General features: G+C 40.3%; 1 protein-coding gene across 1 annotated transcript in view; it reads left to right on the top strand.

Annotated features, from left to right (window-relative positions):
- The window catches only part of PTPRB (protein tyrosine phosphatase receptor type B), a 197,046-nt gene that overhangs the window by 35,918 nt on the left and 135,104 nt on the right, over nt 1-26,024 (top strand). The window contains exon 3 of the mRNA XM_089674108.1: nt 247-512. Coding sequence (XP_089530234.1) covers nt 247-512 — 266 coding nt within the window. The remainder of the gene's footprint in view (nt 1-246; nt 513-26,024) is intronic.

Below are 26,024 nucleotides of genomic sequence, written 5' to 3' on the forward strand. Positions count from 1 at the left end.
TATGATATCTATGAATTAGACAGGAAATTAGTAGAAATTTCCCAAACAGTAGCACAGACTATAATAAAAATTGACTCTTTACAAAATCACTACAGTTTTATCTGGAGTTTTGATTACGCATTATATCATTTAAGACAGGAGAGTCACAAACTATCATTAAACCAACTCTAGATTGCATAAACGCTGCTTGTATTACAGAAAATGGCATTTTTTTTCTGACAGCAACACACTTTCCTTTTTTTATAGATTTTAAATATACTACAGTGAGTCCTACAACCAGAAGTACTCTACTACCCACCACTGATCACTTATCAGTATCAGTTACCTCTGTCACTGCCACTGAGATAAACTACACTAATGTCACATATAGGACTCTGGACACCAGCACTCAGAGCCAGCGGCAGAATGAGAGTCTGCTATCTACACTATCTACAGAAAATCCATCATCTACTGCTACTACACAAGTCTGGAATGCAACCACATCACAACCTTTTATTAATGCAATCAAAGAGGTAAGATTACTGAATCAGTTTATATAATATAACATTATATTCTATGTGCCATCTAACAATAGCCTAGAATTCCTAAAAAAACTTGGATATTTATGGTAAAAGGCTATTTCTCCTAAACAGTGTTCAGCAATCAGTGCTTCCCAGTTATTCCTATTATATTGATACACCGTATAATGTTTAGACCCTGAAAGGACAGAATCTTAAAAAGAATTTAAGTGTTTTATACATATACTGTATATATGTTCATATATAATATGTAATATGTTATGTAAAAATGTTTATTCCTTCTTTTAGTCAAGTAAATATGAAATATTACACATTATTTTCCTGCTGTATAGAGAGTTCAATAGCTGAAGCCAACAGTTCAGTACTTCCCAGTTATTCCTATTATATTGATACACCGTATAATGTTTAGACCCTGAAAGGACAGAATCTTAAAAAGAATTTAAGTGTTTTATACATATACTGTATATATGTTCATATATAGTATGTAATATGTTATGTAAAAATGTTTATTCCTTCTTTTAGCCAGGTAAATATGAAATATTGCACATTCTTTTCCTGCTGTTTAGAGAGTTCAATAGCTGAAGCCAACAGTGTTTGGCGCCGAGGCACAGAAGTGACTCAACATTCCTCATTCCCCTTTTCCCTGTGTAGCACTGCCCCCTTAGGGTTTGCTGAAGATGTGGGTCCCACCCATAGTACTGCATAGCCAGGCTACACACAGTTTTCACAGACTTGCATGCTGGAGACAGTAAACAGTCCTTGAGCTTGGTTTTATTACGGGTATTGAACTTGGATGGGGTTGAGAGGTGTATGGGATGCCCAAAGGAACAGCAACTGAGGACAACTACTTATCAACTATGTACAAGTTTCTATACGGCAAAAAGGGATTTCTTCCTGGAGAGCTCTTCAGCCTCTCCTGATGTACCACCCCAGACCCCAGATGAATCCTCTCCTCATCCAGCTGTACTGAGTGAATCCCTGGGCAAGGGGACCCAGAATCTCTCTCTTTAGAGCAAACAGTCCCAGATGTGGGCTAGTCAGGTTTCCCACCTGAATGCCCTTTCACCTTATCCGGCCCAGGGGGTATAAGAGTACTCACTCTTCCTCTCCTGTGAGCCCTTTGGGTTGGTGGCTGCCTTCAGGCCCTCTGCTGGGCTGGCTCCTTCCCTGCTGCACAGGTGGTCCTCTCTCAGGGGACTCCTGAGGTCGAGTAATCCTCCTTTCCAGCAACCTTGCCTGGAGGTAGGCCCTTTCCCACTGGGTCCTCTCCATTCCCTCTACTGCTGCTGAGCCAGCTCAGTCATACTTAAGGGCTGTTCTGACACCATGCCATGCCACCTGCGTGGGGATTGGTCTAGATCCCTTAAGTATGCAGATCAGCTCCCCCTCACCCCCACCCACTGAGTTCTAGAGACTTCTCCAAGTCTCTAGATCGGGGGGGAGGTGTTAGAGAATTTATCTGCAGAGCCCTCAGCCCTGACTTAAATTGGACACTGCTAACTAATGGCCAGGCTGCTACTCAGCCCTTCTATCTAAAATATATGTAACTAGCTCCCCCTGGCTATCTAGAGGAGTGCTACACCTGCTTTGTATGGCTCCATGTAGAGTTCAATTAGAGCAGACTTTCTAAACATTTTTAACATGAGAGAACCTTGAAATAACTTTTTGGTCTCAGGGAACCCACTTTTAGTAATATTACTGTATATGTACAGGTCATGATACATTAGTGTGGTGGTCGCTGGAAAAAATGCTCCTCACGTTTGTAGTAATTGGGAATAACCCCCATTACAGATAACAATAAAAAATGATCAATGGTGTCAGTGGTTGCTCCCCTGAGAGGCAGAAGTTGCACATTGTTCAAAGACCCCCTAGAAACCCCTGGAGGAACCCTAGGGTTCCACAGAACCCTAATTGAGAAAGACTGAATTAAAGGGGCAAAGTCTAAGATCAGTTACTGCTGTGCTAAGGACTGCTCAGTGACACCAGTGAAATTGATCCCCTCTATGTTAAATGTATACTTAGGTCAAAATTCCAGTTTCACTTAAAAAAGCATGTGTGATCTGTCAAAATACACACAGATTTGGAGGTTGGTGAGTGAGGAATGTATAATTTTTAATTGTGTTTGTACAAAGATGCAGTCATGTTCACTCATCTGAAGCACATTTGTGGTTTGCTGTGCTGCTGACCGCATTTTAGCGTTCATCTTTCTCAGTGCAAACCTATTAATCTTCTCAAAATCTCTTCTGATGTGTCTTTTAGTATATTTTATCTCAGCATTTGCCAGGGAATGATCACTTCTGCCTATTACAAAGATAGCTACTGCAAGAAATTCTTCAATTCTTCATTCCAAGCATAATTATAAAAATAGAGAACAGTATGGTTGAAAAATGTAAAGAAAAACTAACCACAACAATATGTTCAAATTCAAAATGTGTATCCACTAACAGTATACTAACACTTTCCTATTACCTACTGGGGGAATGTTTTAAAAAAATGTTTTGTGAACCATTTTTATAGATCAGTTTCAGAACGTTTTATCTGTGTGTGCAATATGTGTTTGCTGTACTATTTACTTCAAGCAGACCTAAGTATGGACCAGGAGTAATTTTGGGGGGTCAGTATGGGGGTAAAGGTTACTCCCACGTTGTCATACTTTACTTTCAATGTATTTATTATGCTGGGTCTTGGAGAAAACACACAGCAAATGAGAATCCACTGGGCAAAAGACTTAATTCATTGTGCAACATTTGTCTTTTTTATGAATTAAATGTATTTTTCAGTTGACTTTACTTTTTTCTTTTATTGCTTTTTCAAATATTGTTAGCTTCAGGTTGGTGTTTATTGAGTTTTGGTGAGGTGTTTATTGAAGAGAGCTGAATGCCAAATGGCTTTGTGCTAAATAAAATTGATGCATGTAACATTCAGACTTTCAACAGTTAATATTAACAGTTAAAAATGTACACGCCTATGCAAAATTTGTTTTTGTGAACCGAACATTTTTAGGAGAAAAAAAAGACAAAATACCAGAGTAAAATAACTCATCCTTCCAAGCAAACAGGATTCTTAGATCTAGCGAGCCAGCTCAGTGACAGGTGGCATGAACACTGGCAGCCATTATAATTGAGATGTTGTGCTATTTTTATTATTGGTGAATAATATTTGTGGAGTTTAAATACTTTTTAAGTGTTTTATGGGACTACACTGTCGGAGCTTTTTTTTCATGATAGCTGCTTGATGGAGATTTTTGAGAACAGTATTTAACTTTATGGAGGAAAATTGGATAAACATCGGAAGTTTACAGTAATATTAACCCTTTTGTGCTGATCATGATTCATGAGTGGCAACATTTTCTGATGAGTGAGACTGAGTGTGGTAATCATGAGCACACAGGATTGGAGCATTTTCTTTGATGATTTGTGGATGTTTATTAGTGAAACATAGCTTACACACTACTTGAAGGAACTTTATTGGGACTATTTGTTGCTTTTATTTTTATTTACACATTTATTTAAAATTGCATTCTTATATGTACTATATATTATAGAGGTTAGGTGTTTTTTACACTTTTTCTATTTTTTTCACTGCATGTTTTAAGAGGGGCGTTCAAATCAAACCAGGACTTTTGTGTTTATATAATAAAAGAACACATTTTAAGGAGTGGACACAGCATTTATTTTTCAACTTGCTCCCCTGCTACATTTATGCACTTATCCCAGCATTTGACTAATGCCTGGAAAGCATAGAAAGATTTTTCTGTACACCTGAACCATCCTAGGACAGCCTGCAAAACCTAGTCATCATTGTGTTCACCGCTCCCACAGAAAGATTTGTCTCTTGTGCAATTTCATTACAGATTATGCTTTGATTATCTAGATCAGGCGTTGCACATGCTGAATATTGACAGGAATGACTGCTGTGGGACGGGAACCCACATGGAAGAAAAATATATTTGAAATATATTTTAAAAATATTCTTCCCAAAAATATTGACATATATTTGAAATGCAACAATTTTGGCCATATTCAATATATTTCAATGAATATATATATATATATATATATATATATATATATATATATATATATACAGTCAGGTCCATAAATATTGGGACATCGACACAATTCTAACATTTTTGGCTCTATACACCACCACAATGGATTTGAAATGAAACAAACAAGATGTGCTATAACTGCAGACTGTCAGCTTTAATTTGAGGGTATTTACATTCAAATCAGGTGAACGGTGTAGGAATTACAACAGTTTGCATATGTGCCTCCCACTTATTAAGGGACCAAAAGTAATGGGACAATTGGCTTCTCAGCCATTCCATGGCCAGGTGTGTGTTATTTCCTCATTATCCCAATTACAATGAGCAGATAAAAGGTCCAGAGTTCATTTCAAGTGTGCTATTTGCATTTGGAATCTGTTGCTGTCAACTCTCAAGATGAGATCCAAAGAGCTGTCACTATCAGTGAAGCAAGCCATCATTAGGCTGAAAAAACAAAACAAACCCATCAGAGAGATAGCAAAAACATTAAGTGTGGCCAAAACAACTGTTTGGAACATTCTTAAAAAGAAGGAACGCACCGGTGAGCTCAGCAACACCAAAAGACCCGGAAGACCACAGAAAACAACTGTGGTGGAAGACCAAAGAATTCTTTCCCTGGTGAAGAAAACACCCTTCACAACAGTTGGCCAGATCAAGAACACTCTCCAGGAGGTAGGTGTATGTGTGTCAAAGTCAACAATCAAGAGAAGACTTCACCAGAGTGAATACAGAGGGTTCACCACAAGATGTAAACCATTGGTGAGCCTCAAAAACAGGAAGGCCAGATTAGAGTTTGCCAAACGACATCTAAAAAAGCCTTCAAAGTTCTGGAACAAAATCCTATGGACAGATGAGACCAAGATCAACTTGTACCAGAGTGATGGGAAGAGAAGAGTATGGAGAAGGAAAGGAACTGCTCATGATCCTAAGCATACCACCTTATCAGTGAAGCATGGTGGTGGTAGTGTCATGGCGTGGGCATGTATGGCTGCCAATGGAACTGCTTCTCTTGTATTTATTGATGATGTGACTGCTGACAAAAGCAGCAGGATGAATTCTGAAGTGTTTCGGGCAATATTATCTGCTCATATTCAGCCAAATACTTCAGAACTCATTGGACGCCGCTTCACAGTGCAGATGGACAATGACCCAAAGCATACTGCAAAAGCAACCAAAGAGTTTTTTAAGGGAAAGAAGTGGAATGTTATGCAATGGCCAAGTCAATCACCTGACCTGAGTCCGATTGAGCATGCATTTCACTTGCTGAAGACAAAACTGAAGGGAAAATGCCCCAAGAACAAGCAGGAACTGAAGACAGTTGCAGTAGAGGCATGGCAGAGCATCACCAGGGATGAAACCCAGCATCTGGTGATGTCTATGCGTTCCAGGCTTCAGGCTGTAATTGACTGCAAAGGATTTGCAACCAAGTATTAAAAAGTGAAAGTTTGATTTATGATTATTATTCTGTCCCATTACTTTTGGTTCCTTAATAAGTGGGAGGCACATATGCAAACTGTTTTAATTCCTACACCGTTCACCTGATTTGGATGTAAATACCCTCAAATTAAAGCTGACAGTCTGCAGTTAAAGCACATCTCGTTCGTTTCATTTCAAATCCATTGTGGTGGTGTATAGAGCCAAAAATGCTAGAATTGTGTCGATGTCCCAATATTTATGGACCTGACTGTATATATATATATATATATATATATATATACTATGTTGAAATTATACTGTATGTTGCTTTTATTACAGAATATATGAAAAATATTTTTAAAAATACATTTCAAATACACTGTATGCCTTTAAAAATACAAATCTACATTTTTGGAGTGCATGTACAAATGTATGTAAAAATATATGTTAAAATGACTTTTTTATATGTTAAAATATATTTGTCATAGGCTCTGTGTAGACATTAGGCAAGTCACTCCTTTTTGTGACAGCATATCCAAAACCTCTAGTCAAGAGTAACTCAGTGCCTGGATGAGATCATCCAGTGCCCAGGGCGAAGTGGAGAAGTTGTCCAAGAACATTGTTCTCTCCCCTTTATTCATGAAGCAGAGAAGCTCCCTTTCCCCAACACCCAACCACCTCACAACCCTATCAGACACCCCAACACCCAACCCCCCTCCCCCAGTTGAGTGGAGAAGGCACAGAGGCCACCAGCAGTACACGGCAAAATGTTTGTATTGTTTGTGACATGCTATGCTAACAGTACCAATGTTTGTGGCATTCTGCAGCAAACTGAAATGTTTACGATTAGTGCAGAAATATTGGGTGAACAGTGGCAAAGGAAGACATGTCCCTGAGTTTGTGGTGTCACTGAAATTAAAAAAATGCCCCTAGGTTCATGGAGTGAATGTAATGAAAATATGTCCCAGAGTTGGTGGTGTCACTGGAAGGAAAACATGTCCCCTGCATCGTGGTATCACCCAAATGAAAAAATTGTCCTTGAGTTGCTGGTATCACTGGAAAGAAAAATTTATTTTAATCGCTTCCTGACTGCCCTATAGCAGAACTACTGCTCAGGGTGGCAGGGCTGCGCAAAATCTCGTATATATGTGATTTTATATTTCCGGGTAGGGGCTGTGCAGGGGCAGCCATTGGCAGCTACAGCTGTCGATCACCAGGTCCCGGACGGAAATTCCCTACCGGCACCCGGTGATCACTGAGGAACACTGACGGGGGAGAGGTCTGTATTTAAACAATACAGATCTCTCCCCTGTCAGCACCAGCATGCTGCTTTGTATTGCTCTGCATAGCAGACCAATACAAAGCAGCATCCTTACACAGTAAAACACACACAGCACAGTTTGTAAAACAGCACACAGTTAACCCTTTGATCACCCCAGATGCTAATCCTCTCCTGCCCAGTGTCATTAGTACAGTGTCAGTGCTTTTTATTAGCACTGATCACTGTATTAGTGTCACTGGGGATGTCAGTGGCAGTCCCGCAGTCCTGCTATAAGTCGCTGATTGTCACCATTACTAGTATATATATATATATATATATATATATATATAAAATAAATAGTATTTACACCTTCATTTGTAGACGCTATAACTTTCACATAAACCAATTAATTTACATGTATTGACATTTTTTTTAGCAAAGACATGTAGCAGAATACATTTTGGCCTAAAGTTATGACGAAATTAGATTTTTTTACTCCATATCTTTTATAACAAAAAGTCAAAAATATTGTTTGTTTGTTTTTTAATTGTCGGTCTTTTTTTGTTTATAGCACAAAAAATAAAAACCACAGAGGCGATCAAATACCACCAATCAAATCCCATTTGTGGGGAAAAAAGGACATACATTTTATTTGGGTGCAGCGTTGCATGACCACGCAATTGTCAGTTAAAGTAATGCAGCGCCGTATCACAAAAAATGGCCTGGTCAGGAAGGGGGGTAAATCCTATGGGGGGCAAGTGGTTAATCAATGAGAAGAAAAAATGCCCTTGTGTCGGTGGTGTCGCTGAAAGGAAAAAAATGCCCCAGTGTCGATGGTGTCACTGGAAGGATAAAATGTTGGAAAGCCAGCTTCTGTTGTTAGCATGTGATATTGGTGAGTGCAGAGCTAGTGCTGGATGTGAGAATATGGAGTACTGCTGCACACCAGATGGAAAAAGCCCTGCTGACAAATACCAATTTCAACTGGCTGCCTATGGTGCTACTTGCAGCAAAACAAACCATAGCGAAAGCCTGAAAACAACAATTTATTTCCTTCATGGAAGTCCACCGCCACCTAGACTTCTTTTTCATGAATGAAAATCTTTCAAGTATTCTCTTGGATACCCATGAGAAATTCCTTAAAATATGGACTCCATGGATCCAACATGCCCACCCTACTATCACCAGCCAGTTTTTCATTGCTATAAATGCTGAGACCCTACAGTTTGGGCTCAGGTGCTCCAGACGTCCTTATCTTGTTTTTCTCTTTTGCTCCTTCAATCCCCCCCCCCCCCTTTTTTTTTTTGGCTCTTCCACAGTGACGATATATGGTTTGTTCCTCTATCTTTCCTAGTTCGGCTTTTAGTTAATTTTATATGCTGATATATCTCTCGCCAACGCCTGCTCCTGTGGCATAGTCGTATTGGCAATTTGTCTGTTATCCTTATTGTCTCATTGTTACGACATGTTTATTGTACTTCTGCAATTGCAACTATCTTGACCTTTGTTACGTTTTGTTCAGATTTATACACAGCCGCATTAATTTTGTTCATTGTTGATTTCATCCTTCTTCCTGTATACATGACTGTGGATGCCATTGTATCTTTTAAAACAAAACATTTTTCAATAGAAATCTATTGAAAGCAAAATCTATGAAGTTGGTTACTAACACTGATGTATTCTATGCTAGTGTCTGCAAGCTAAGGTTAAACAAGGCCCATGCGTATGAAGCCTTAAAGTGTTACTAAACCCACAACAGTAAAATCAGTCTGTATATGCAGTAAAGCATGCTTGTTATACTCACTGTGGAACCTAAGGGGTTAATCCCCTGCATTGTGTAAAAAGGAAGTTTGATCCTGTCTTCTCTGATCCTCCCCTTCTTCCACAGTCCCCAATCCATATGCTGAAAGAACAGGGCCTTGGGTCAAGCTTCACATGCTCAGTTTGGTGTGTATTGCTAGAGGTTTTTTTTTTTTCTTGGGAGAGTGCATGTGATCAGCACAGGGCCAATCAGCACTGTCCAGATAGAGGGTCAAGGGTCCTTCATCTTCATAGGACAGTCAGGGAAGAAGGAAAACTCCTCTTACAAGCTTTAAGCAGTGCTCAACTGGACACTGCTAGAAGTCACAAGACTGCTCTAACTGCTGATGAGAAAAGGTATTCTGCAGTTTATATTTACTAAAATAATTGCATTTCCATGTTCTGTGTACTGTGGGAGACCAGATATAGTGAATGCAGTGTCCTGGGTTTAATAACACTTTAAGCACCATCTTTCCTGGTTCCGGGGGCAAATAAATATCAAACCCCGGGACATTGGCAAGGAAAGTGTGGAGGCAGATTGAAGAAGAAGGAGGTGTACTGTTGGCTGTAGTACTGAACTAGGCCGCAGAGCCAGGATCGGAGAGAAAGAGAGAGCGGAAAGAGCTTACTGACTGCCTGGCCTGCCACACTGCCAAGCAGGCCTCTCTGACAGCAGGAGACGGGGCCAAGTCTGAATCAGAGGGCTCATGGACTGTCCCTATCCATAGACATTTATGCCAAATGTTGCTATTTACTACGTCAAGCTCAATTCATGGTAGGAGCTCTTAAAGGGAGCCTTGCATTAATCCTTTGCCATCAATCAGAGAAGTGTTAAATCTTCTCCTTTTTCCTCACTATTTTTAATGTGACCACCCTAAGGAACTACCATCCACCCCTTGACGCAACTTCACATCAATTTGGCCCCAACAAGTGCACAGAAGACATTATAGAATGGGACACTACCACTTATAACTGAGAATTCTCTTTATTTTGCAACTAATCCTTGTTATCTAGCTCTGAGAACCCGCAGTGAGCTTAACTGTTATTGATAGTCATTCTTGCACACTGAGGATTCAACAGTCTCCTAGACTGGAGGCAGTGGATTATTTCTGAAAGCAGGCCTGCTAATAGTCACTGTTGCTTCATGCTTTGTGAATGTTGTTACTTTTGCTCACAATTGCCCATAGTGATCATATTTGCTGTCTATATCAGTATTATTTTGGTATTCTTGATTCTGTTAACTCCAATTCCAATCTAAACTTCTATTTGGTTTATACTACTCTGTGTGTGAGTCCATTTTACAGGTGTGATTTATTTGGGTTTCTAAAGTGAGCAAAATCCTCTCTTGTATTAAAAGAGGTATAGACTCCAGAGAGAGAGATATCATTTTACCCCTGTACAAATCATTAGTAAGACCTCATCTGGAATATGCAGTTCAGTTTTGGGCACCAATTCACAAAAACAACATTGGGGAACTGGAGAAAGTACAGAGAAGGGCAACTAAACTGATAAGAGGCATGGAGGAGCTCAGCTATGAGGAAATTTTAGAGGAACTGAATTTATTCTCTCTTGAGAAGAGGAGATTAAGGGGGGGATATGATCAACATGTATAAATACATCAGTGGTTCATATAGTGAACTCGGTGTAGAGTTATTCACCCTGAGGTCATCACAGAGGACAAGGAGGCACTCTTTATGTCTGGAGGAAAATAAATTTAATCTCCAAACACGGAAAGGTTTCATCACAGTGAGAGCTGTGAAAATGTGGCATAGACTCCCTCAAGAGTTGGTTCTGGCCAGCTCAGTGGATTCCTTTAAAAAAGGCCTGGATTGTTTCTTACATACACAGAATATAACTGGATACTAACATTTCTAGGTAAAGTTGATCCAGGGAATATCTGATTGCCTCTCAGGGGATCAGGAAGGAAGTTTTTTTCCCAGGAGTAAATTGGATCATGCTTTGCTGGGTTTTTTTTTTTTGCCTTCCTCTGGATCAACTGTGGGTATAGGATTATAACTTTTTTTTTAATGGTTGAACTGGATGGACTTTTGTCTTTTTTCAGCCAGACTAACTATGTAACTATTGAACCAGAGCACGGTGGTGTCAGCAGAGGTTGGGCTTTCAACCAGAGGTCTAGATTGACAAGGAACCCAAAAATTACTAAGCAACCCTTGAGGGGGGTAGTGCTACATGTACAGTATACATGACTTTTGTGTTGACATTATGCAAACAGTAATGTTGTTTAAAAATTATAAGCAATCAATCACCCCTCAGTTTTCTTCCTTTTCTTTTCTTTAGTCTCAAAACTAAACTACATTCAAAATAGCAATGTGATTCCAAGGGGTACCTACATCATTTTATATTACCCTTTATTTTTTTTAAAAAACATTTCTCCTAACTTGAATTTCCTAAACACATTCTGTAATTCAGAAATCACTCTGCATGCATTCATCATCATTATTCCATCATTTACCTGTGAACAGCAGGTTTTATTTTTACAAATGCCCAGAAATCCATGTAAAGCAACGATACTTTACCCTACGTCCATCTAGAGTGCTGAGAATCAGAGCATTCTTCCAACAGACCATATTCATTTTCCATTGGGTGAGAACATCTCTCACAATAATCTTTGAGAGTAGAGGTAATAAATAATTTCAAACAAGAATTTCATCACTGAAATCTGCGCTGAAAGCTGGAAAAGAACATTTGTAAATAGAATTTTCTTCAACAGCACGACAGTCACATTTATAACTATGCACTTCCTGAATTAAAAAGCCGGCACTTTTATTGTCTAGTCTCGCACAAAAATGTTCACCAGTGCTTTTTAATTATTAGGGCAATGGCAAAATCAATATTTCTCTTTTTACTGGAGAGTACTGATCAATGTGTAGAAAAAAAAACTTCTTTCTTAAGTTGATTATCACAATAAAACACTAGAGGGCGACCAAATCCATGATATCTTTGTAAAAGCATTGAGCACAACATACTGTATATACAGAGCAACTCCACAGAAAACCAGGTTTTTTTTCTGATCTCACTCTTTACTTCACCTAAAGCTATTCATTTTTCTTAGTATCTTGTCTCTTTGTTGTAAACTTTTTTTCACCACAGTAGCATTTTGCTATTAGATTAAGGCTACTTTCACACTGTTCGTTTTTCCGTGTTTAAAAAAGTGGAAGAAAAATTTCTGACTATGTATGGAACTCATCACAATGATCCGTTGCAGGTCCGGTACGTTTTTTGAAATCCTGCTTGCTGCATTTTTGGTGCAGGTTTGGTGCGGTAATTAAAACACACCAAAAACGCACCTCCCCATTGAAATCAATAGAAAACATGGCAAAAACACATTAAAAAATGCAGCTGCATTGTGTTTTTGATGTCACACATCCTGTAAAATATGCACTGCAAACATGGTAAAAATGCCATAAAAACGTGGCAAAAATCTTTTAAAATCAATGGAAAAATGTGAACAAATGCTTAAAAAATGCACCCGCATTGCATTTTCAATGTGGTTTTTGAATCACATATCCTGTAAAAAATGTACCACAAACACCATAAAAATGCAGATCAGTGTGAAAGTAGCTGTAGCCTGTTTATAAATGGATGTATGACATTTTTTATCTCCAAAATGGTATGCTGACGCCTTAAGTATTCTTTTCACTGAGACTAAATGGCCAAACCCAACCCCTGAAAAGCAACCCCACACCATAATCCAACTCCACCAAACTTTACACTTGGCACAATGCAGTCAGGCAAGTACCGTTCTACTGGGAATCTGCTAACCCAGACATGTCCATCAGATTGCCAGACAGGCAAGCATGATTCATCACTCCAGAGAACATGTCTCCACTGCTCTAGAGTCTAGTGGTGGCGTGCTTTACACCACTAAATCCGTCGCTTTGTATTGCAGTTGGTGATGTAAGGCTTGGATGCAGCTGCTCGGCCATGGAAACCCATTCCATGAAGTTCTCAACACACTGTTGTTGTGCTAATCTGAAGGCCACACGAAGTTTGGAGGTCTTTAGTTATTGACTCTGCAGACAGATGGTGACTTCTGCGCACTGTGCGTTTCAGCATACGCTGACCCCGCTCTGTCATTTTACATGGTCTACCACATAGATATATATATATATATATATATATATAAAATAGTTATTAAACAATCGGTATCCCCTATACACTGCAAATGTGTTCACCCTAGACGCCAAAGTGGCACTTTCACCCCAAAAGTTCAAACAAAAAAAAGTCTCTCACAGCGTCTTTAAACAAATAACCCCACTGTTGCAAAATGAAAATGCCTTTTAACTTGGCTGTAGCATCAATCAATTTGACTTTATCATTCAGTATGTATTTCTCATGCAGTATGTCTTGATGCCCAAACAACACATCTAGATTTCAGATTTTTTACAAGGGAAAGTGAATGCTTAATCCCTGGTACAGAGGGGTCACATGTGGCTGTTTTTTATGCTGCCTTCAGGGACCATTTAGGTACTAATCTGTATTTTTCTATTGTCCTGTTATAGCAGTGATTTCTAGCAGTCTCAAGTAGTATGTCTCCATTGTCTCCAGAAGCATGTCCCCAGTGTCCTACAACACTCTCTAATGTGTCTGCTGTCTATGACCATCTCTCATATCATGCCCATAGTCTTGTTTTGTATCTGCTGCCTCTGACACTGAATGTTCACTAAATTGTATGTGCGACCCTTTGGTGATGGTGGGGGCTGCACTTGAAGCCCCCATATCAAGAAAGTTGACCACTATGCTAAATATGTAATAAAATGCACCTACAGCATTAAATGCATTCTTGAAGCATTAGAATTGAATCCAGCAGAAGCAGCAGGTTGAGGGAAAAACCAAGAGAATGTGACATGCCCTAAAATTCTTGATGTGATGCAAAGCAATGCTAATTCATAGATGTATCTGTCCTGTCTGCCTGCCATTGTTTTAATTACATAGCGCATTGGCAGGTGGTATGCGAGTGTTAAAAATATACACAAGTTGAAAAAGATTTAATGCGGCGCTCCCTTGTGGACACACATTTTATATATCATATTTGGGTTGTATTTTCACTGATCATAGAAATTAGCACATGCATTTATGTTTTCATGCGTTTTAGATCATCATGTTAATTATGGTGAAGTAGGGGTGTTAATGGAGCACTTCATTATATCATTTTCAACTTTTGCTGAGTGAGTGCAGGAACGCACATTGATGTGAGCTGCACCCTATCATGTATAATACCCAGATTAGTATTGCATTGTAGTATTTTTAGTTTCCAACACACATCAAGTAGCGCAGAAGTCATACTACACTTTTTATTTGACCTATTAAAAATAAACATCTTTTATTCCCTGTGCTAAGCAAACTTCAACACCCCGCCCCCCCCCCCCCCCCCCCCCCAGCTGCTGCTGAAATAACACCACCTAGTGTTTGCAGCTTTACAATACTCTTTACAGACCAGTGTTGATGTGAACAAGTCACCAAACAACACCCTAATTTTTATCATCCAAAGTCACAATAACATTTCCAGTGAAAAACTTCCACTACTATTGAACAAAGTGCAAAAAGCAATTCAAATGTGAAAAAATAAACATAAAAATAAATATTAATTTTGTGTCCAAAGCTATAACTTTAAAGTCTTTATAATCAAATCCATTTGTGCTTCCACTACTCTGCACACTGTCTCTCAGAAAGTAATGACTCCTTATACAAGTGAGTCATATAACACTTTTCAATTTGGTCCCCAGGGCCATGGATAAGGGGGTAACACCAGTCCTCTTGTATGGGGCCCAGGCCAGCAGGGGGGCCTAGACAACTGGGTGAATCAGGGAGACTGATCGGCACTGCAGGGCAACAATTACTTGAATCGATCCCCTGTATGGCTCTCTCTGCAGCAGCTGAAAGCTCCCTCTCCTCTCCTTCCTGCTGGCTTTCAGCTGCTGCAGAGAGAGTCAGAGACAGAGAATGGGTTCCAGGAATTGCCCTTCCGCCACACCCATCACCCTCCCTGTGCACCATACATTTCCCCCTGCTGCCCTGGCCCACCTGTATGCCCCCACAGTGCTGCCGGCTTCCCTCCTCTCCTTCCCAACAACAGCTGCAAGCACACAATAGGAACCTTCATGATGGAGAAGAGTCCAGAAAATATGTCACATTTACCAGCCCCTTTCTTTCCTGAATGAACACAATGAGTGATCGATACTGTGTTCATTCATAGCTGAAGCATAGTAAACTGTTATTTTTTTTAAGGGGGAGGGGGCCTGTCAGGTTGTATGGGGCTCTGTGGTTTATAACAGCAGCCCTGGTGGTCCCTATATATGGCAGGTTCTCAAGAAGCTTTCCTTGTTCAGTTATTTTTCCGTTTTCACCTTACAGCAGTAATCTTTCATAATAGATAAGTAGAATACTCATTAGGAATTAAAGACCAAGTAAATATACATACGGTATCTCCCAGAAGTGAGTACACCCCTCACATTTTTGTAAATATTTTATTATATCTTTTTATGTGACAACACTGAAGAAATTACATTTTGCTACAATGTAAATTAGTGGGTGTACAGCTTATATAACAGTGTAAATTTGCTGTCCCCTCAAAATAACTCAACACAGAGCCATTAATGTCTAAACCGCTGGCAACAAAAGTGAGAAACCGCTGGCAACCCCTAAGTGAAAATGTCCAAATTGGGCCCAAAGTGTCAACATTTTGTGTGACCACCATTATTTTCCAGCACTGCCTTAACTTTCTTGGGCATGGAGTTCACCAGAGCTTCACAGGTTGCCACTGGAGTCCTCTTCCACTCCTCCATGACGACATCACAGAGCTGGTGGATCTTAGAGACCTTGTGCTCCTCCACCTTTCGTTTGAGTATGCATCACAAATGCTCAATAGGGTTTAGGTCTGGAGACATGCTTGGCCAGTCCATCACCTTTACCCTCAGCTTCTTTAGCAAGTTAGTGGTCATCTTGGAGGTGTGTTTGGGGTCGTTATCATGCTGGAATACTGCCCTGCTGCCCAGTCTTCGCAGGGAAGGGATCATGCTCTGCTTCAGTATGTCTCAGTACATGTTGACATTCATGGTTTCCTCTATGAACTGTAGCTCCCCAGTGCCGGAAGCACTCATGCAGCCCCAGACCATGACACTCCAACCACCATGCTTGACTATAGGCAAGACACACTTGTCTTTGTACTCCTCACCTGGTTGCCGCCACACACGGTTGACACCATCTGAACCAAATAAGTTTATTTTGGTCTCATCAGACCACAGGACATGGTTCCAGTAACCCATGTCCTTAGTCTGCTTGGCTTCAGCAAACTGTTTATGGGCTTTCTTGTGCATCATCTTTAGAAAGATGCTTCCTTCTGGGACAACAGCCATGCAAACCAATTTGATGCAGTGTGCGGCGTATGGTCTGAGTACTGGCAGGCTGACCCCTCACCCCTTCAACCTCTGCAGCAATTCTGGCAACACTCATACGTCTATTTCCCAAAGACAACCTCTGGATATGACGCTGAGCACGTGCACTCAACTTATTTGGTTCACCATAGCAAGGCCTGTTCTGAGTGGAACTTGTTCTCTTAACTGCTGTATGGTCTTGGCCACCATGCTGCAGCTCAGTTTCAGAGTCTTGGCAATCTTCTTATAGCCTGTGGAGCAACAATTTTTTTTTTTCAGATCCTCAGAGAGCTCTTTGAAATGAGGTGCCATGTTGAACTTCCAGTGACCAGTATGAGAGAGTGAGAGCGATAACACCAAATTTAACACACCTGCTCCCCATTTACACCTGAGACCTTGTAACACTAACGAGTCACATGACACCGGAGATGGAAAATGACTAATTGGACCCAATTTGGACATTTTCTCTTAGGGGTGTACTCACTTTTGTTGCCAGCAGTTTAGACATTAATGGCTGTGTTAAGTTATTTTGAGGGGACAGCAAATGTACACTGTTATACAAGCTGTATTGTAGCAGAGTGTAATTTCCTCAGTGTTGTCACATGAAAAGATATAATAAAATATTTAGACAAATGTGAGGGGTGTACTCACTTCTGGGAGATACTGTACAGTAGGTAAAAGTTTGCGTTTTTGTGATTTGTTCATGTAAGCCCTGGTTTGTAAAGAATACTGTCAAAAACATTTTTTGCTGCATCTCTAGGTCCATGTAAAAAGTTATCCAAAAAGCTTACAGCTTTAATAACCTAATAAATAAAGGATATAATTTGATCCTAATTTTCGGCATTCATCAATGGTTAGCACAGTATAACTCTCTACTACTGCTAATGGAATATATACTAAGGGATATTATCAAATGTCAAGGTGTGCATTATTCTACAGTACACATCGGTGGATCAATGGGTCCAGGAAACCTGTACACTCCAAATACTGTAATAGCACCACTAAAGGAATGTGCCTCCTATACAGCCTCTGATGAAAGCAATGCTTTCAGCATCTACAAACATCATGTATATTATGGTTCACAGCAGAAGAGAACAATTCCTTTATCTTCGTGTATGAAAAAAGAAATGTTTAGTTTATCCAGCAATGCGCAGCTGTGAGCAAGCCTAGAGATTGTGCTTTGAAAGCCGCACAGACAAAGGTTGTTCAAAGCCCATTTCCTCCTGATAAAGAGGGAGTGAAGTTGGTATTTAAAAAAAAAAATTGTCAGGAAACCTTGGGAAAGTGTCTGCAGCTAGAGACCCTGGAGCCTGCTATTAGACACATATCCGGGCACTCCCTAAACTTCCGCAGCCTGTACAGTAAAATAATTGAGCTCAGGAAGCCATGTTAACTAATGGAGTACCTGCTGTATGAAATTTATTATGGGCCATATATTACACGTCCTTTATACAAAAGTGAGAATCTTTATTCATCTTAGAACAATGCAAGCAACAATGAAGCCTTTCACAAAGGATCTGCATTTTTTTGGGTTATTTTTAGCAATACAGGAAGTAGACGATTTAATGATTTCCCAAGGTCATGGACCCACACCAGTTTTAACGTGTTGTATGTAAACCTCTTCACAACTCTACAATCACCTGTAAATACAAAACTCCTTCTTATGGTTATGATGATTTTGTTTTGTGTCTGTTAAATAACCAGATCAGGAAATAGCCATGCCACAGAATAAAGCTGATCCAGCATTCTAAGGCTACATATAAAACTAGAGTAAGAAGAAATGTTGGATTTTAAGTCGAAGTTGGTTTATCTATGAAGGATTCTTTGTAGGAAAAATCTTTCTAGGACGTGTATTTCTCTGCAGACCTTTTCCCCTTTTCACATACAGGATTTAGACCAAAAAAATGGAAACACTGCATGATTTGCAGGAGTAAAAGTGCCACCATGTTTCGTATTGAAAGTGGAAGTGATGTAACACTCTTTTGCGTCCACTGTGTGATGAGACACCTAGCTAACAGGCGGGAAGCCTCACTTTCTTCATTCACTGCGTGCTCTACTAGTAATATGGAGTCATGTCAGCGCTTACTGAGCTTCAAAGAGGGCAAATTGTTGGTGCTCACATAGCTGGTGCCTCTGTGACTGAAGTTGTCAATTTATTTACTATGTCGTGAGGTATTCTATCAAAGGTTATAACAGCATATACAGTTTCCAGGAAAACATCGTCTGATAAGTATACGCACAGTCCACATCATCAACTGACCAAACGAGACAAAAGGACATTGTGCAGAATGTGACCCGGAATAAGAAAACAACAGCTGCAAAACAGACTGAAGAGCTCAATCTCAGTCTTCATGCCAACTTCAGTCACAAAGGCACCAGCTAAGCCGGCACCAACAATTTGCCCTCTTTGAAACTCAGTAAGCTCTGACACGACTCTGTATTACTAGCAGCGCACACAGTGAATGATGAAAGTGAGGCTTCCCACCGGTTAGCTAGGTGTCTCATCACACAGCAGAAGCTTCCACTTTCAATGTGAAACATGTCATCACTTTCACATCTGCAAATCATGTAGTGTTTCAATTTTTTTGTCCAACCCTTGTATACCCAGGCCTTTTTTTTTTTTTAGCTTTTGCTGAATCAGGAAGGTTTAGAACTTCCATCAGGTTTTTATTTGCTTTCTGTGTCCCCATTGGCGAGATTTTTCCTAATTTCCTATTAGGGCTGGAGGTTCAAAAATATCTCTCCAGTGGGGACACAGGCTGAAACAGGGGAAGAGGGAAGGATTAGAATCTCTATCAGGAATTTCAACCCATGTATGCATGGCCAGCTTAACCTCCCTGGAGGTATTCCCGAGTGTAGCTCGGGGTAAAGTTTCAGCACCACAAACGGTAACTCCGAGCTACACTCGGGAATACCCTGCAGCGCTGCTCTGGGATCTCTTCTTCACTTACCTTGTTCTTCGCTCCCGCGATGTCCCCCCTGCAGTGTCCCCGGCAATGTCCTCCAGCCGATGCCGGCATCCGTCTTCTGGGTTCCGTCCCCTGCGACGTCAGAACGTACGGGGGACGGAACGGCGGGAAATTTAAAAATGTGAAAAAGTGACATTCACTAAATACACTAAAATCACATAGTAAAACATTACTGTATCAAAGCATTTCACATACATTTTGTACCTAGTGCTTTGTCCTGTGCCCTGCCTGCATTTTTACTGTTCTTTCTGCCTGGAAACTGAGAAATGTTCATGGCGTCCAAAAAGTGTCCCTTTAGGTCAAAAGTGGTTTTAGACCAGCTAGAGAACAGTGATAGTAAATTAGAACCACTTGCAGAATTGAGCGATAATGATTCGTGGGGAAATTCGTCATCAGACACTGAAGACGATTTTGCGACTTTGCTCAGCGATGTGCGAACTTGGCGCTATATTTCAAATTTCAGTGTTTTTGGTTTCATTATATTATTGAATTAAATTTATTATTATTATATTATTATTTTTTTATTATTATTTATTATAATAATATTATTATATTATATTAATGATTATTATAATTTATGATTTCGTGTTTCAAATTTTAACATACCTGGGATGTTTACTAGACTCTTGTTCAGACAGATTTCAGTGAGTTATTCCTAAAAAATGACAGGCCTACAATAAAAAAATACATATTTCCATGCAAAAAAATGTACCGCTTTGAGCACAGAAATACTGACATAATGAGACCGCTAGGGAGGCTCCGGAACAAGAGGCTGTGGGGACCAATCGTTAAGGTTGGAGAAGCCTGTGGGAGCAGAGAATTAGGTAATTAAAAGTACTTGCTATGATCCCCTAGACCTAAATGAGCATTTAATGTCTGCAGTGCGGGAGCAGCCCTACTGCAAGAGAGCATTTTTGTTTTCCCCCAGAGTTCAGCTTTAAGATCAAGACCAAATGCATTACACCAGCACATTCCCTGTACCTGTAAGCATCATTCTCATAATATATGTTATGCCGATCACTGCCATATGTCTAATAGTCAGCTTACTCTGCATAGCTGTCAACCTCATTCTTAAGCTGGTCATACACTGCAGACTGAACGAAAAAACTCTGACAGATTCCTTCATCATTGCTATACAGTGTGGATGAATCTACTGTGCTGGCTGATGTATCTTGGCGGACAGTGCCGGCAGCTGTCAGAATACCTGAACAGTGGCTGTATCTGATTGGATGCAGATGCTGCCCAGACAATAATTTTCTGCTGGGCTCCCTTCATTTTTCAGTTGAAGGATCTCAGACAGGAAGGTGCTAAAAAAAGGCCATTCACAAATCTAATTTCAGCCCGTTCATCAGGAAGTGTATGGTCAACTTTACTATGTACGAGGTTTGACAATTTAATTCCCGAAATGCCCGCAGTGTAGCACTGTGTTGGTGAGTTCCACGTCCATTCGCACTGGAGCGTGTTCTGACATGTTCTAACTTGCACTCACCTGGGTCACAGACCAGCTGACTCTTTACAGAGTAGTAGAGGAAATAACACGTGTGTGCGGTACGCTGTTGGTGGAAAGTGAGTTACAAGAACCTGGAGCAGCAGATTAACATCAAATTTTGCATGAAAATTGGCTAAAAAGTGCTAGTGAAGCTTTAGCTCTGTTACAACAGGCTTATAGTGAACATTCCATGAAAAAATCAAGTGCTTTTGAATGACATAGGCGGTTTAAGGAGAGTGGGAAGATGTCCACGATGACACAAGAAGTGGGCAGCAAAAAAAATGCAAAGGATGGATTCAAATGTGGACAGAGTGCAAACCCTCGTACGCTCAGATTGAAGATTGAATGTGCAAATGATGGCAGAAGAATTGAACATAAACAGGAAAACAGTGCGACAGATTTGGGAATGAGAAAGGTTTTCACAAAGATGGTGCCTCGAATCTTGACAGAAGATCAGAAAGAACATCGTCTTCAAATTTCAGCGGATCTTTTGAAGAATGCAGACATGTTTCATAGGGTTTTTACCAGCTCATTCTGGAAATTAAATTGTTACACCTCGTATACCTGACTTTGTATCAACCTGACCTAGGCCTGGTTCAAAGGATCAGTCTCAACACCTCAGCTTATATTCATACTAAGCTGAGAACCATAAACTCAGCCTACAAAGGGTCTCAAGAAGGAACAAAGCTCATTAGTAGCCCATGCCTTCTAAATCTCCAGACAAGAGCCATACAGATTTAGCTACTTGCTTGAGTGAGTGATTAATCCAGTTTTGTACTGTATGTAAGCCCTAACAAAACATTTCTCCCCTTTGATTTATAACATATACAGTACACCTGAAAGTATTTTGTTATACCTGTTTGATAAGTACATTTCTCTAGTCCTAAAACACTTCCTGTCCTATGTTGACTACACTGCTCCTCCATAGATACAGTATGGTGTATAAAAGGTGTTACCCTAGAACACAATGTGCATTATCAGCTGGATCCCCAGGTGAAAAAAAAAGAAAAAACACTGAAAGAAACAAAGAAACCTAATGCAGCCACCATAGCTAAGGACTAGTAAGGACTGCAATATAACCTATTTTTGTTCTTGGTTTTAGAAATATTTTTAGAGGAAACCAACAAATACAGTGGATATAAACAGTCTACACACCCCTGTTAAAATGTCAGGTTTCTGTGATGTAAAAAAATTATAAATTATTTCAGAACTGGTTCCACCTTTAGTGTGACCTATAAACTGTACAACTCAGTTGAACAACAAACTAAAATCTTTTAGGTGGAGGGAAATAAAAATAAAAAAAAAAATAATGTGGTTGCATAAGTGTGCACAACCTTAAACTAATATGTTGTTGAAGCACCTTTTGATTTTATTACAGCACTCAGTCTTTTTGGGTAGGAGTCTATCAGCATAGCACATCTTGACTTGGCATATTTGCCCACTTTCCCTTGCAAAAACACTCCAAATCTGTCAGATCACCCCACAGATTTTCAAGTTTCAGGTCTGGGCTCTGGCTGGGCCATTCTAAAACTTTAATTTTTTTCTGGTGAAGCCATTCCTTTCTTGATTTGGATGTATGCTTTGGGTCGTTGTCATGCTGAAAGATGAGGTTCCTCTTCATGTTCACCTTTCTAGCAGAAGCCTGAAGGTTTTGTGCCAATATTAACTGGTATTTGGAACTGTTCATAATTCCCTCTACCTTGACTAAGGCCCCAGTTTCAGTTGAAGAAAAACAGCCACAAAGCATGATATTACCATCACCGTGCTTCACTGTGGTTATGGTGTTCTTTTGGTGATGTGCAGTGTTGTTTTTGCATCGAACATATCTTTTGGAGTTATGGCCAAAAAGTTTAACCTTGGTTCCATCAGACCATAAACACATTTTCCCACATGCTTTTGGGAAACTTCAGATGTGTTTTTGAAAAATTTAGCCAGGCTTGGATGTTTTTCTTTGTAAGAAAAGGCTTCCATCTTGCCACTCTACCCTATAGCCCAGACATATGAAGAATACGGGAGATTTTTATCACATGTACCACACAGCCAGTACATGCCAGATATTCCTGCAGCTCCTTTAATGTTGCTGTAGGCCTCTTGGCAGCCTCCAGGACCAGTTTTCTTCTCGTCTTTTCATCAATGTTGGAGGGACATTGTCACGTACCTGATGGGAGACTGAAATGACGAGGTCGGCCTCACTTGTGTCACTAGCCCTGACCCCGCTTGAATTGGAACAGAGGGAGTCTAGGGACCAGGGGGACAAGAGCACCAGTAGATGTTGTTTACAGCTGTTGCAGATGATGACCTTAGAAGACTGATGATCTTCTGTTTCAGGCACAGTAGTCACAGGCAGCGCGGGTTTTGTAGAACACCAGGAGCACACCAGAGCAAGACAGGAAGTGAGGGTCAGAGACAGGAGCAGTGTCATAGGAATAGCCAGGGTCATCAACAGGCGGACAGCACGGTACAGAATCAGCAGCAAAGCCAAGGTCAGGAGCAGAGCTGAAGTCAGGAACCAGTATCAATCAGGAGAACAATCGGAGTCAGGTCAGGAACAAGCTGGGTCAGCAACAAAGGAATCTCACAGGAACAAGCAGGACACGGGGGAACTGAAGACCAGTCAGCACCAAACATGGGCAGAGGCACTCTTTAAATAGCCCTTCTGGCGCCAACCTTCCCCAAGCGTGTGCACGTGCGCGATCGCGCATTTCCACACGTATGCGCACAACCGACCACTCTTCTTCGGACGTTTCTATGCGCATGCGCATTTCTTTTCCCGATTCGTCTCACCGGAAATCCCTTACAGACATCCAGTTCTTGGTAATGTCACTGTTGCGCCATATTTTCTCCACTTGATGATGACTGTCTTCACTGTGTTCCATGCTATATCTAATGCTTTGGAAATTCTTTTGTACCCTTCTCCTGACTGATACTTTTAACAATGAGATCCCTTTGGTGCTTTGGAAGCTCTCTGCAGACCCTGGCTTTTGCTGTAGGATGCGACTAAGAAAATGTCAGGAAAGACCTACTAGAACAGTTGAACTTTATTTGGAGTTAATCAGAGGCACTTTAAATGATGGCAGGTGTGTACTGACTCCTATTTAATATGATTTTGAATGTGATTGCTTAACTCTGAACACAGCTACATCCCTAGTTATAAGAGGGTGTGCACACTTATGCAACCACATTATTTTAGTTTGTATTTCAATTGAGTTGTACAGTTTATATGTCACATTAAAGGTAGAAAAAGCTCTGCACTTATTTATCCTTTTTTTCACTTTTTTACATCACGGAAACCTGACATTTTAACAGTGGTCTATAGACTTTTTATATCCACTGTATATAGGATCAATAAAGTTTCAGGACAAGTGTTAGAACCATATGTTGGTGAAAAATACTTCAGCTATTAAATAGCAACTCTTTCTTCATTGATGTACCTGCTAACATGAGGTGGTGACTCTCAGCTCACACTCTTAGTGTGAAATTTATTCATAATTGCTTTTCTAATTAAAGTTGAATGCATTGACAGTCATTCTATTTCTTTGACTTATGATGTGATTATAAGAAGACAGCACACATAGAAGTAGATTGTTAGCAATCTGTGAAAATCCATCATGCTGGCCTTGTCATGTAATGACATTATACATAACAAAGGTTTTTCCAGTGCTAACCAGATTGTATCCAGTACTGTCACTGAGGACTGTGAGAGCTTCTTAATCCATTATTGGTCCCATCATAGTCCAATGGTTTAAAATATTCCCATGGCTAGAAGAACAAGAATAGAAACATTCACTGAGCATATGTATCTTTTTCATAAGGATTTCCAGATCCATTAATTATTTATCTAGTTGATTAGGGGTATTTATTAGGTAAAAATGTATTTATAACACACTAAACCTATTACAATAAACATATTGAAGTTGCTTTACTAAAACTGGAGAATGAGAAATCTGGTGCAGCTGTGCATGGAAGCCAATCAGCTTCTAACTTTAGCTTGTTCAATTAAGTTTTGAAAAAAAAAACTGGAAGCTGATTGGTTTCTGTGCAGAGCTGCAGCAGATTTTGCACTTTCCAATTTTAGTTAATCAACCCCAGAGTGTGCCACAGATGACTGCAGTAGGCTGAGCTTTCATCTATTACATTTGTTCTGTTTCAAATGTTGATATACTGTATATGCAGTGACATACCTCCTTAGACCCAATTAGTTTTGGTTAGAATTCACAGTCAGCAGAGCTCTTTAATAGGACACAAAAGTTGAATCCAACATAGTTTTACTTTAGATAAGTGCAGTACAGAGGATGATTTTCTTCTGAAGTGTAAAAAGACAATGACTTTTCTAAGCCCTGTCTCTGCTAGAAAATGACAGTAAACTAAGCAATAGAGTGAGAGGCAGAGAGTGTCTAGCTAGTGACTGTACTAACTAGCACTAAACAGAAAGGAGAACAGGGGAACTTACCAAGGGTACAAAATTGAATAGGCTGTTGTGACAGCACAACATCCATTCACCCAGCTGGGTTCCAAAGCTGTGCCACAGTTTGTTCATAGGTGTTTCATTGTCAACAATTGCTGCTGAAGCTCACATCTAGAAAATGTATAGATGCAGGGCAGAACAGCATTCCGCCACCTCCAGCACTACCCCTGGGCTTTCTGCACACTGTTGTCACTTCTAAAAACAGAAGCCGAGCTTCTTCATTTAGAAGTGACAGCGCAACTGTATGGGCAGCTACACTGAACCCTCCCCACCCGGGTGCAGCTGGTGTGATGAGCGGAGGGGGGACAATTACATCTCTGGTGCTGGGTATCCATCCAGGCAATGCCTGCTGCAATAGCTTGCATACGCGGCATCTGCAATTGCTAGCACCCGCAGCTTCCACATGTAACAGAGCCGAGGAAGCTTTCCATAGGCCATATGACAGACCATGAGGAGGAGCCTTGAAGAAAGAACATTTCCCACCCGCTTGGTGCCACGCTGTATCTGAGGTCTGCGTTTGGAGATTTGGGTGGGGGGGAGAAACAAAGGATTTATGGAGGCATTTGTAGCTAGGAGGGGGGGGGGGCTTGTGCTGATAGGGGAAGAGGTTTTATATTGAGAGGGTGGAGGTAGGGGGGCTTGTGCTAGAAAAGGTATGTCAGTC

Source organism: Staurois parvus, unplaced genomic scaffold (genome assembly GCF_062004578.1).
Source record: "Staurois parvus isolate SC_StPar_1 unplaced genomic scaffold, SC_StPar_1.0 ptg000147l, whole genome shotgun sequence".
Taxonomy (NCBI): Eukaryota; Metazoa; Chordata; class Amphibia; order Anura; family Ranidae; genus Staurois; species Staurois parvus.